The sequence below is a fragment of the Chrysochloris asiatica genome, unplaced genomic scaffold (genome assembly GCF_000296735.1).
Source record: "Chrysochloris asiatica unplaced genomic scaffold, ChrAsi1.0 scaffold00040, whole genome shotgun sequence".
In the NCBI taxonomy this organism is placed as follows: domain Eukaryota; kingdom Metazoa; phylum Chordata; class Mammalia; order Afrosoricida; family Chrysochloridae; genus Chrysochloris; species Chrysochloris asiatica.
The window spans coordinates 14,325,684-14,339,329 of record NW_006408558.1 but is presented as its reverse complement, the minus strand read 5'-3'; the positions used below and the strand labels follow the sequence as shown (position 1 = coordinate 14,339,329).

At 49.8% G+C, this 13,646-nt stretch overlaps 1 protein-coding gene across 1 annotated transcript in view; it reads right to left on the bottom strand.

The window, feature by feature from the left end:
- Positions 1 to 13,646, bottom strand: part of SHANK2 (SH3 and multiple ankyrin repeat domains 2) — a 604,092-nt gene that overhangs the window by 445,770 nt on the left and 144,676 nt on the right. Inside the window, exon 9 of the mRNA XM_006860817.1 lies at positions 4,407 to 4,473. Within this exon, the coding sequence (XP_006860879.1) occupies positions 4,407 to 4,473 (67 nt within the window). The remainder of the gene's footprint in view (positions 1 to 4,406; positions 4,474 to 13,646) is intronic.

Genomic DNA, 13,646 nt, shown 5'->3' with positions numbered 1-13,646 from the left:
AGATAGATAGGTAGATAGGTAGATAGATGATAGACAGATGATTGATATAGATGACAGATAGATAGACAGACAGATAGATAGGTAGGTAGATGATAGAGGGATAGGTGATAGACAGATAGATGATAGATAGTAGATAGATAGGTAGATAGATAGATAGATAGATAGATAGATAGATAGATAGATAGATAGATGATAGAGGGATAGGTGATAGACAGATAGATGATAGTAGATAGATAGATAGATAGATAGATAGATAGATAGATAGATGATAGAGGGATAGGTGATAGACAGATAGATGATAGATAGTAGATAGATAGATAGGTAGATAGATAGATAGATAGATAGATAGATAGATAGATAGATAGATAGATAGATAGATAGATAGGTAGATGATAGAGGGATAGGTGATAGATAGATGATAGTAGATAGATAGATAGATAGATAGACAGATAGATAGACAGACATACAGATAATAGATAGATGATAGACAGACAGACAGATAGATCCTGGTGTGGTACTGGAGGATAAGCACTGGACAGGACTGGACAGCTAGTAGCAAGGTCAGTAGTTCAAGTCCATCAGAATATACATAATGTTTATTCTTTATCTATCTAGGAGCCCTGATGTGGTGCTACAATATTTTGTGTGTGTTGTTAAGTGCCGTAGAGTTGGTTCCAACTTATAGTGACCCTGTAGAGGGTTTCCAGCCATTTCCAAGGAGCGATTGGTGGGTTTGAACCACCGGCCTTGCATATAAATAAACTAGGCACCAGAGCAAGCAAAGGCAAATGGGGGAAAGCTAGATGCCACGAGGAGATGTCCGAAGAACACCAAAAAGGCTGGAGAAACTGAGGCAAGGACCCTGCTGCAGAGCAGATGCTCTCATCTGCTTCCCCGAGAGCCAGCACCCTGCACTGTGAGGAAGGTGCCCTGGTGGCACAAAGGTTAAACGCTGGCTTGGCAGTTTGAACCCACCCAGAGGCACCATGGGAGAAAGGCTGAAACAAAGCCCGTGGGCAGTTCTACTCCATCACATGGAATCGGACCCAACAACCATCACAACAAACTAAGCTCAAGAGCATCTGTCCATTAAAGCCCCCCACTTTTGGTAGTTCTGTTGTAGCAGTGGCTGCTGCGAGGGCTCACTGATCCCCAAGTCCTCCTCTGTCCCCTGAGGCCTCGGTGAGCTTGGCCATCCCGGTATCTTCTCTGGCATGGTTTGGGAGAAATAAACATTGTGATTGGGTAAGTACATTGAATGCAAGCTCAGCTTTGCTAATAGCAACGCTTTCTTCCTGGACACCTGGACCAGGGTTCAGGAAGTGGATTTTTACATCTAGGAAAGAAGGATGTGAGAGCAGCTTATTATGGGGTGGTGGGGGGGGTGGCATCCAACTAGCAGACAGTTCCTATGGCCCTTTGGGATCGATGGGAACGAGGAGTCGGAACTGTCTGTCCCCAAGGAGGGGGCAGTCTAGAGAGAAACAATCCAAGAACAGCATCATAAGTGTAGGTCCAATGGTGGCTCCCCAGGGTTGTGAATATGACCATATTAGGAAATTGGCTTTTTGCAGCTGAGATTCAATTAAAGATCTCGAGAAGGGATCGCCCAGGATTTAGGGTGAGCCTTCAATCCAATGGCCCGTAACCCTGCTCCACGGGGTTTTCTTGGCTGTAATCTTTATAGAAGCAGATCGCCAAGCTTTTCTTCCGTGGTGCTGCTGAGCCGGTTGGAACCACCCACTTTCAGGTTCGTAGCTGAGCACAAACTACTCACACCACCCAGTCCCAATCTCATGACAGGGCTGTGTGGTTTTGGCCAGTCGATTCTGTGTTTCAGGCGAGACCTGCCCCACGGGCTTGTCTTATCTGTTGTTGCAGTTTTTGTATTTTTAAGTGTGGTGAAATAGACACAACAAAACAAACACCATTCCAATAGTTTCCACAGGTACCAATGCGTGACATTGATCACATTCTTCAAGCTGCGCTTTCATTCTTAATACCCCACTTTCTTTTCTAAAACTTTGTGACAAGAATGAAAGCGCAGCTTGAAGAATGTGATCAATGTCATGCATTGGTACCTGTAGAAACTATTAGAATAGTGTTTGTTTTGTTGTGTCTATTTCACCATACATGTAACAAAATGTGTCAGCAGATCAGTTTCCCATTCAACAATTCAGACACAATTTGTTACATGTTCTTACTGACAATCAACACAACGTACCTATCAGCACTCTTCTCCCTTACTCCCTGCGTTTCCGGTTCCCATCATTCCTCCTCCTAATCCTCTTCCTGCATTCTGAACTTTGCTCTTGGACAGATGTTGCCCTGTTGATCTCCCGTGGCTGAGTATTCCTCAGTGCTCCAGATCTGCCTATTCTCACTGTCCTTTTCCAAATCATTCCAGCAGGAATGCTTCCTGCTCCCTTCAGGAACTTCTCTGAGAAATTTAACGTGGCTGGTTAAACGCCAGGGTTTGCGATGACGCCCATTTGCGAGTCCTCAATTACAAATCCCTTCTCAGTCCACACAAGGACACTGGTCTCTCCCCTGTGGGTTTTCTGCACCCACTGAGAAAGCCCACGAGGGATGCAATCGGAAGACATGATGATGATGCATTGATTGTGAACGTCAGCCCTGAGTTCTCCCTAGAGACCCAGCCAGGTCACAAAGGAAGGATAAGAAGGAAAGGACATCAACTTCCCATGCTGGGCGGTGTGCCCCATAGAATGCCAGAGCAGTGTGTGTGTCCCCTCTTGCATTAGGAGAGACTCCACCTTGTAAAGAAACACCAATTAGGAGTGAGAGCGGTTGAATGCAGGTGCTTAACCACCAGGCGTTGCTTTGATAAAAAGACACACAAGAACTCTCCCTTGGAAGAGAGATGGGAAATTAATCCTATCTCAAAACTGAAGCAAGCAATGAGCTACCAACCTCTCCTACCTGGAGTTCAAACTTGCTGATGCTTTTCCAGGGACTGGGAGAGGCACGAAGTGGGGCTTGGGGGATGGTGTCTTGGATCAGCTGTAGGTAGACCGAAGGATTAGAGCAAGGACCAAAAGCCCCAAGGAGCTCCCAGCTCCAGAGTGGGCTGGGTTAACAAAGCCACTTGAGCTCCCCCGCCTCTCTTGGTCCCTGGAGATCAGCACTCAGTAAGGATGGCCAGTGCTGCTGACCATCAGGGTCACTCAGCTGCATCTCGTTCTGGTGCTCTGCGTTCGGAACGCTCCAGCTCGTGTTCTGGGATCTGACTACTCTCTCATCTCTATTCTTCCCTCATGTGTGTCCCCGCTTAATACGAGTCCCCCTTCCCCTTCCCAGTGAGTGCATCCCGCTTGTCCTGCACGTGCAAGAAGAAGGAGGTGGGAAGAGCGTCGCTGGCAAGCCGACCACTCGTGTCATTTTCCAGATCACTTTGCAGACATTAACTCATCAATCTCTCTAACGCGCTCAGAGGTGCTGACGTACCTCAGCAAAGCCCCGGGTCTCCGAGCAATTATGCGGTTGGCCCTGTCTCCCCAGAGGGGGCAAGTGGCAGCTGCATCAGACGGGGCATCCAGGGGGCTTGGATGCTCAGTGCAGGGCGCTCGCCGATGCAAGCAAAGCAGTGCAATTTGCATCTTGTGCAATTCTCTGAGCCAGGCAAGTGGATACGAGCATTTAACACAATAGAGATTCGGCCACAAAACATAAGGTCTCTCTCGCTCATCACCTCCAACAACAAACACAGGGTGGGGGGCACAAGGCCATGGGAAGCGGATACATCCAGTGAGGTCTCAAGCGCCCGGAGCAACCCTCCTGCACCCCATGGATAGGATGCCGCCATCTTGGAAAGCTCACCACTGGCGGTCCAATGGAACTGTTCCCCGCTGCTGGTCCTGTGTAAACCCGGGACTGGAGGGTACAGACCACGGGGCTCCTCTGAGACGAAGGACCGGGCCCAGCCCCCAACAGGGCTTCGGGAGAGAAGAGGCGCCCCAGAGACTGGCCTCCTGGTTGGCACAAGGGGGACTGGAAAGGGGGATGACCATGAGCACATTGCTAGGGGCAGCGAGAGAAGAGGCAGAGAGAGGGACCCTTTTTTGGGGTGTCACTCTTGGTTTACAAGGAAGTTCTTAGGTTAAGGCATTTTCCAATGAACTGTCTAAGTGCATCGTGATTAATTAGATTCAATGATTGAACATCAGCACCATGAATACACTTCTTAATGATTAGTGACTTCCCACGTGTGAGGGACTTCTAAGATTTTCCATAGCCCCATCCCAGAGATAGAAAGGATGCGAAAAGTGTGCTCTCTAAGCTAAAAACGGGCTCAAAACCCATGTGATCATGAGCATTCAAAACTCCAGATGAACATCTCCAGAGCTAACAGCACCCGGCGTTGGTCAATCCACGATTTTACTCACCAATATCCGTCTCCTTGTGGTTCTTGATGTATTCTGCCAGTTCAAAGTTGCCCGCTATGATCGCCACCTGCAAGAATGGAAATCAGATTCAATGGGACGTCCACTACACCATGGATGAGCTCCTGGATGGCTCAAACAGTTCAATGCTTGCTTATGATTTAAAAGGTTGGTGGTTCGAACCCACTCAGGGATGCCCCAGAAGGAACGTCTTGTCAATCTGCTTCCCATAAAGACTGTGACCCAGGAAACCCTACGGAGCCCAGCTCTCCTCTCTACCATGAGTGACCTGGGGGTTCGGGCTTGTCACAGAAATCTACTTTTATCGATGTTGACACCATCGAAGGCTCCATTCACTCTTCAGATGGCAGCTGCGACATCTCCTCACCTTGTCCAATGCCACCCTTCCCTCTCTCAAAAAACACACTGCCACGGAGTCCATCCCAACTCACAGCGCCCCTACAGGACAAAGGGGAACTGCCCCACAGGGTTTCCAAAACTGCCAGTCTTTATGGAAACAGACAGCCACATCTTTCTCCCTCGGAGCAGCTGGTGGGTTCAAACTAGCTACCTTACAATTATAGTCCAATGCTCAACTCACAGTGCTACCAGGGCTCCCTCCTCCCTCAAAACCCTTGGAATTTCAAGGCGTGACACCAATGGAAGAGAGGGGCTGTGTCCAGAAGGGATAGGGGGTGGGCATTAACCGTGACAGTCCTGAGACCCCCAAGACCAGGACCTGGGATGCGAGTCCTTCTCCAGGCCCACTGGGTCCCAACATGCAAAGCTTGGGTCTCTGTTTTTCTGACCAGCCTGGGAACACAAGCCAGCCCCCCATCCCAGGGAAGAGGCTCAAAGAGAAAGTGCTTCATCAAACTCTCCACTCACAGATGTGTCCCCCAGATGGGGAGCACACAAACCTTCATTGCTATGTGACAGTCAGTTGATGCCAACTCATTGGGACCCCATCTGACAGAGCAGAATTGCCCCATATCTGGAAGTTTACAGAAAGCAACCATGGTGGCACGATGGTTGAAGTTCTCAGATGCTAACCCAAAAGGAAAGTAGTTTGAAGCCACCAGTTCGAATGCACCCCAGGGAAACACTGAAGCAGCCTGCTTCTATAAAGACTGAGTCTCAGACACACTGTGGGGCAGCGATGTTCGGTTCTACAGAGTCTCCAGCTGTCAGAATCATCCCCACGGTAAGACCACCCGCTCCCTCTCCTGCCCACCTTTCAGTTAACCACCAAGCACGTCATGTTACGGATCCTTATTCTAATGTTGTTTGAGGCCATCAAGCTGGTTCCAACTCATAGCAACCCTGTATAAGGTTTCCGAGGAGCAGCTGGTGAATTTGAACCGCTGGCCTTGTGGTTACAATTCTTAGCTACAGTGCCACACCAGGACTCCAAGTAGAGAGACGAGGTGGTGTGCTATCTCGAGTCAGTGTCGACTCACAGTAACCCCGTCTAGGGTTTCCAAAGCTGTAAATCCTTACAAGAGCAGAAAGCTTTATCTTTCTCCCTTGGAGGAGCTGGTAGATTTGAACTTCTGACCTTGCAGTTAGCAGCCGGCTCATAATCCACTATGCTATCAGAACTCCTCATTAGACTAATGTTGTTGTTATGTGCCGTTGAGTCGATTCCAACCCACAGCAACCTTGTACAGGATTTTCAAGGAGCAGCTGGTGAGCTTGAACCGCCGACCTTGCAGTTCAAATGGCTTTGCAGTCTGGCACATTATTAACCCACAGCACCACACATAAAGTTGTTGTTGTTGTTATGTACCGAGGAGTCGGTTCCAACTCATAGCGACCCTGAACACGGTTTCCGAGGCTATAAATCTATACGGGAGCAGAAAGCCTCATCTTTTTCCTGTAGAACAGCTGGTCGTTTCGAACTGCTGACTTTGCGGTTGGCAGCCCGATTCGTAACCACTATGCTACCAGAAGGCTCTATAATTTGCTGGGGGAAAAGTAAAAAAGTCATATGACCCTCAGTAAATGGAACTAGCCAGGCCAGTGAAGCCGAGGTCTCTGGGACAGTCCTTGGAAGCCGCATGGGGAAGTTGGAACCAGAACCCATGTGGGTAGGGCTCAGGGTGTCCTGCAAGGGGAGACCTTGGCTTAGCGCCAACACGTTCACACTCACAAACACAGCCAGCTGTTTCCAGGGCAGCCCCGGTGGACACCCCCCCATGCACTGCAGGGCTGCTGGGGGAGGGCAGGGGGCATCAGCACAAGAGGCTTGTTGCAGTGTACCACCAGGACACTTCCAGTGGGAGGGGTGGAAATCTTCCCCACGGCCCCCCTCTGACAGAACTTCCAGGACAGAGACGCTCCCCATGGCCCCTCAGATGGAACTTCCAGAGCAGGGGGTGAATAAGCAATATAGGCTCATAACCTTTCTCTGCCCCATGTCCAGCTGCTCCGGCTGAGCTGACCTCTCCCCACTTGGGACCCCAGATGCTTGGGCTGCCTCCGTGAGTCCCAAGTCTCATACCCCAAAGCAGGGATCAGCTAGACACTGGCGGAGAGAAGGTTACTGTAATTCCTGTCGCAGACTGTGAGTTGATCTATTTCTGTTCTTACAAGATTGTTGTTGTTACGTGTTGTTGAGTTGGGTCCAACTCACAGTGACTGTACACATCACAATGAAACACTGCCCAGTCCTCCTTCATCCTCACAGCTGTTGCTAGGTTTCAGCCCATTGTCCCTGCCACTGTGTCAATCCTTCTACTTGGGGGTCTTCCTCTTTTTCACTGACCCTCCATTTTACTAAGCATAATGCCTTTCTCCAGGGACTGGTCCCTCCTGATAACATGTCCACAGAACAAGAGATGAAGTCCCATCATCCTGGCTTCTAAGGAGCATTCTGGCTGTGCTTCTAACAATGGAGATTTGTTCTGCTGGCAGCACATGGTACTTTCAATATTCTTCACCACCAGCATCATACAAATGCATCGATTCTTCTACGGTCTTCCTTATTCATGATCCAACTTGCACATGCAGATGAGGTGACTGAAAATACCATGGTTCTTACAAGAAACATGTGGTGTTTCTAGGAAGCCAACATAAGGAGGTACTGGAGTCCTGGTGTGGCACTGTGGGCTAATGCGTCAGACTGCAAAGTCGCTGGCGGTTCAAGCTTACCAGCCGCTCCTTGAAAACCCTATATAGGGTTGCTATGGGTCGGAATTGACTTCATGGCACTTAACATAATCGCCACTTACGGCACTGGGTGACTTAAGCACAGAGAGGTTAAGTAACATGTTCAACATCACACAGTTACTCAATGCAAACTGCAAGCATCACACCAATTTGCCTAGCTCCAGAATCAGATGAAGATTCTAATTAGCATCGCACAGCCTGTGCCTATAAATAAGCTTCATCGACTAGAGCAGTATTTGAAAGCTATGTTGTCATGGAATCAGAGGTCAAACAACTTTAGTAGAAAACAGGAGAACTCGGAAAAGTTAATGTGACAGATGGTTCTGAAAGGTTGATGAGCGGCTGAATGGAGTACATTGGGTGGGGGAGTGGCCGCAGCGTTACCCCCGCAGCGTTATCCGCACTTTCCAATATTCTGAGAAAGATGTGGCCGCCTGGTCCCGTCAAGACAGATGTCTCAAAAACCCGTCAGGCGTCGCTCTGAGTCAGAACCGGCCCAATAGCAGTGGGTTATAAATGTTTCTTTTTGTTTTTTTGTTCACTGTTCAGAGCATGCAAAGGCCACTTTCTACAAGGATGTACACAATTGTATCAGGGTTCTTCAGGGCCATGAAGCCCCTGGGTGGTACAAATATCAAATATGCTCAGCTGTTGACAGAAAGGCTAGAGGTACGTTCTACTCAGAGGCACCTCAGAAGAAAGGCCTGGAAATCTACTTCTGAAAAAAAAATCAGCCACTGAAAACTGTATGGGCCCCTGCTCTACTCTGACCATGGTGTTTCAGGGGTCAGTTTCTTATTTGATTGTTGTTGTTGTTTACCTGGGTCCTAACTGGTCGGATAGTGCAGGACTGGCCAGGGTTACTGTTAGTCCAAACTGACTACAGGTTCCTCACATGGTCAGAGTGGGGACAAGGAAGAAGTGAGAAGGAAGCTCTTTCCAACTCACCTGGGTTGTTGTGTGTTTATTTACTCAACTTTCCTGCACCCACCTGTTTCACACAGGTGTGCAAACTCAGGACAGTCTGGCAGGCCCTTATGGAGGGTCTGGGGGTCGGGGGATACATCTCTTGCCCCCGCTGGGTTCAGGTGAGAGCTATCACCCACCTCCACTCTCTGGTTGTCAGTCAGCTCCGGGGTGGCTCCATGCCATGGTGTGAAGTGTGTCCCCACCAAAGCTGTGTTCATTTGACTCTGCCATGATTCTTAGTTGTATGTGATGAGGTTTCATCTTGTAGCCTGATGTAATTTTCCTATGCACCCCACTGAAATCTGTCTCTCATCACAGAGACACACGGGTCCCCACTGACAGATGGAAGGTGCATATGAGGTGCAATGACAGGGAATCGAACCAGGGTCTCCCAAGTGGGAGGCAAGAATTCTACCTTTTAGTTACCATGGCCTCAGCCATTGGCGCTGCCTTGTCATTAACACCACACATGCGAACTGCACTCACTGCTCTGAAGTTGTGTGGACTATTGAAGTTTCAAGTGAGGAGGACCGGGCAGCATCAACTTTGGTGGTGACAGAGTCCCTGGGCAGATCATTGGGCCATGTGGGGTTTGACTGGGGTGAAGCCGTGGGGTCCCAGATATGGAGCCTTTGTTGATGCTGCCCAAACCATCCAGAGAGACGATCTAAGACCATGGAGTGGCAAGAGCCCACACCTCGGGGAGACTCTGTCCTTGACCCTGGGCTTGATTTTGGGGACTGGGCACCTTGGGCTGCAGGAACGTTAACTGAGGAGGTTGCAAACCCCGGTTCAAGGGCAACAGCCAGCAGAAAACGTGCGTTTTCTGCTTCTGTGTGTGCCCTCCTCCCATCTACCGCAGGGCCACTAATCAGAGACATACGCTGGGCCAGTGCCCTGGGAGGGAGGCGTGGGGGAAGGGGAGGGCAGAGTGGGGGTTTACGGGGGTGCACAGCAGGTGGAGCTGTTTGCACAGGGTACCACATGGGGTGACATGACCATTCTGCCCACACTTGGCTCTTCCTGTCCGCCTTCCTGAGCTCAAAGGTTCACAGGTTCTGTGTGAACTCTGGAGGCCTGGTGAAGACCCCAGACCCACTGTAAGGGCCTCCCAGACCAGATGGCTGAAATCCATGTGGCTTCCTCAGACACTGTGCCCCCAGCTTCCAAGGGGCCCAAAGGCAAGGGACAGGGCATGAGCACAAGGGCACTGCCACACAGCCACCGGACGGCTGGGGTTGGCAGGCCACAGTACTGGGAGCAAAGACAGCCCAGGGGAAGGGACACACAGACCGGAAGGAGGACGTGGGGACACTTGGTGGCCTGTCATGGAAGTCCTTTGCTGATCTTCCCTGCACCCCTCCTACTTCAAGCAGACCCTTCCAAGAGGACTTCCTGAACATATCACAGTATGCAAAGTCCCCTCAAGTCACCACCTAGCCACCGAACCATCCACTCACCTAATCATCTATACATCCACTCTTACTTTATATCCACTGTTACTTTATATCCACTCGTCCACCAACCCAGCAAACCAGCCCTCAACTCAGCCACACAGTCATGTAATCATCTACCTATCCATCCGCCCACCTTCATCCACCTACATATACATCCATCCATCTGTCCATTCACTGAGTCATCTGTCTATCCATCCATCCATCATGTCATCTGTCCACCCACCCCTCCACCGAATCAACCTACCACTCATTCATCCATCAACTCACCAATCCATTCATGCATCCACCCATTTACTTTCCATCTGTTCATCCACCCACCCACTCACCCACCCAACCATCTATCCATCCACCCACCCAATTTACCTTCCATCCATCCACCCACACTTCTGCTAATCCAACCACACACCTACACACCCAGCCACCCAGCCATCCTTCCACCCATTCAACATTAACTAAGCATTGCATGATACTCCAGCCCTACTTCACCACTCCCGAATAGCACTTAATTTGACTTCCCCAGAAGCCATCCCCGATTTGTGTGTGTGACTTTGCATTCTGTATGAATAGGAACTCTGCCTGCACCCAGGAACCACATGAACTTCCATCTTTCCCACCTGTCATGGGGACCATCCTAGGGGTCGAAACGTCATTGATGCTGCTGCAGTTAAGTGCTGTGGAATTGGTTCTGAATCATGGAGACCCTGCATAGGGTTTCCTAGGAGCAGCTGGTGGGCTTGAGCCACCAACACTGTAGTTAGTAATCCAGTGCTTATCTTACAGCGTCACACCAGGGCACTGTGAGATAGGGTTCCTAAAACCAGCAGCCTCCTTGCTCTGATCTGGGGGAAGACGCTATGGAGATGGACTTGCCCCTCTGGACTTTCCGCTGGGCTCCCCTGGCTCTGTGTGGGTGGCTGGTATCCAGGGAGATGCTGGCACATCACTATGACGCCCGTTTGGACCAGCTTGGTTGATGGTGAGTGAGCACCACAGCCCAGAGGAGAAGCTGCCTCTCATCTCAGAACTCACTCAACAGTCTTCTCTGGGATCTGTAGCCAGGAAGCGAAGGAAACCCACTCCTCCTCCGTGAACTGCAACATCCTTCTCTCGCCAAAACCCACCCGTGCCTCCCCATGAGGAAGCTATTTATAGACACCTCTTTCCTGTCAGTGGAAAGTGGCTGCCTGCAAATGCAGCGGGGGAAACCGAGGGTTTGGGGTGTCCCAATCTTTTACTGTCGTCTGAGTGACACCGTATCACCTACTATAGATGTATACAGTGGACACGTGAGGAGTGACTGGCCGTGGGAGCCAGGTGAAGGTCTTTCTGCATGAGCATCCTCCAAGCAAGGTGTGAGAAAGGCTGGGCACCTGGGATCAGGGAAGGGGGGGGGGCATGCTGTCTGTCTTTAGGTCAGAGGGGCCATGTGGGTGACTCAGTGACCCCAGAGGGAACGGCCTTCTGAGACTTTGCTGAACTCCAGAGCGAGGCCAAGATCCTGTGCAAAGAGATGTCTCCACTAGGGCCCCATGGTTTGTGCAGTGACACCAAGCCAATCTGTGTGGGGGCTACAGAAGTAGGGCCCCCACTCTGCACCAGACCCACGCGTCTTCAGCCCCCAGCAGAAGTCCCAGGTTCTGTGTCCGTCAGAGGCTGACTGACAGGCAGGTCTATGCCTGGGACGCCAACATTCATGGAAAGAGCCCCCTAGGCAAGGGATCTCCCTGCCTTTAACCCATGAAGCTCGGGGTAAAATGCACCCACAGTTCTCAGAGCAGGAGACCAGCAGGAGGCCAGTAGATCCCGGCTCCTGCATCCCTCCTGTCCCTCAGGGGTGAGAGGGATGCCTGTAGCTTCGGGCAGCCCTCACATGGCATCACTGTGTGGTTGTTCAGGCTACCAGACTGCATGGGGCAGTTCCTAACTTTCAGAAATTTCCCCTCTGCACTCCGGCCTCCTCATCTGCAGACGAGGAAAGTAATACCGGTGTGGCCACTCAGCTGATGGCATCTGAAGAGGAGGTAAAGAAGAGCCCTCCCAACTGGACGGACAGACAACTTCATGATGAACAGAAACAACTGACGTTGTCAAGGATACAGTGTTACTTGGATCCACAATCAATGCCCATGGAAGAAACAGACAAAAAACCAAACCCCATATTGCATCGGGCAAACCTGTCACCAAAGCCCTCACCAAAAACCTCCTTAAAGTGTTCAAGAGCAAAGATGTCACTTTGAGAACTAAGATGTGTCTGAGTAAGGGCTTGGTATTTTCATAGCCTCGTATGCATATGAGAGCAGGACAGTGAATGAGGATGGAGAGGCACTGATGCATTTAAATTAGGATATTGGTAAAAAATATGAAAAGTACCCTGGATTTCCAGAAGAACAAAAGAATCTGTGTTGGAAGTACACCCAGAATGCTCCTTTGAGGCCAGGATGAGGAGTCTTCATATCTCAGACTTTGGACCAGTCCCAGGAGAAGACATCAAGCTTGGTAAAGTAGAGGAAGACCCTCAATGAGATGGACTGACACATGGCAGCTACAATGGGCTCGGACCTAACAACTGGTGCAGGATCAGTGTTTTGTTTTTGTTCTGTTGTGCACAGGATCACTGTGAGTCGGAATGGACTCGGTGGTACCTAACAAGAACATGATTGTTCTGGGGTCCCTGTGTGGTGGAAAGGGTGAATGTACTTGGCTGCTAACCAAAACGTTGTAAGTTTGAATCTACCTAGAGGTGCATCAGAAGAAAAGCCTGGTGATCTGCTCTGAACACCTGCTATGGACTACCCTGTGGAGCTGTTCTACTCCGACACATACGGGGTCACCATGAATTGGATCCAAGTGACAGCAACTGGATTGGGTTTTGGATTGGCCCATCCGTCACTGTTGTGAGAATTAAAGTAGTTAATACAGACAGATAACTTAACACAGAATCTAATCCCATAAAGAGAGCCCAGGAACCAGTAGCTTCTTTGACGAATGCTACCCAACAGCAATCTTACACAAATTCCTCAAGAAAATAAAAAATGAGAGCATAGTCCCCAACACATCGTATGGGGACAGCATAAACTCAATATCAGAATTTTTTCAAGCATAACTCTTCTCTCTCCTAAATGCAAGAATTCTAAGCAAAGATGTTGTTGTTAAGTGCCATTGAGTCAGTTCCGACCCATAGCGACCCTGTATAGGGTTTCTGAGGAGCAGCTGATGAGCTTGAACCACCTACCTTGCAGTTCAAACAGCTTTGCAGTCTGGCGCATTAGCCCACAGCGCCACACCGGGTTTACATGCACAAAAGCCAATCTTATTACCCATTTGGGGTTTGTTACAGAACTAGAAAAGGAACACTCCATGCAATCCATTGATGTGACCGCTGACTTGGTTCCGACTCATAGCGACCCTGTATAGGGTTTCCGAGAACCAGCTGGGGAATCTGAATCATCAAACTTGTGGTTCAAAACCAGCCTTGTGATCTACCACGTGATCCTACAGCGGAGCGACACAGAGAATGGAAAAAATCAATCTAATCACCATGACAGTTGTAGCATCTGATATCAATATTGATGAATCTGTGTCCAAACACAGCCGACAAAACTTAATCACGATCCATGAGAAAGCGCAGCAGACCGGGGTGAAGGAG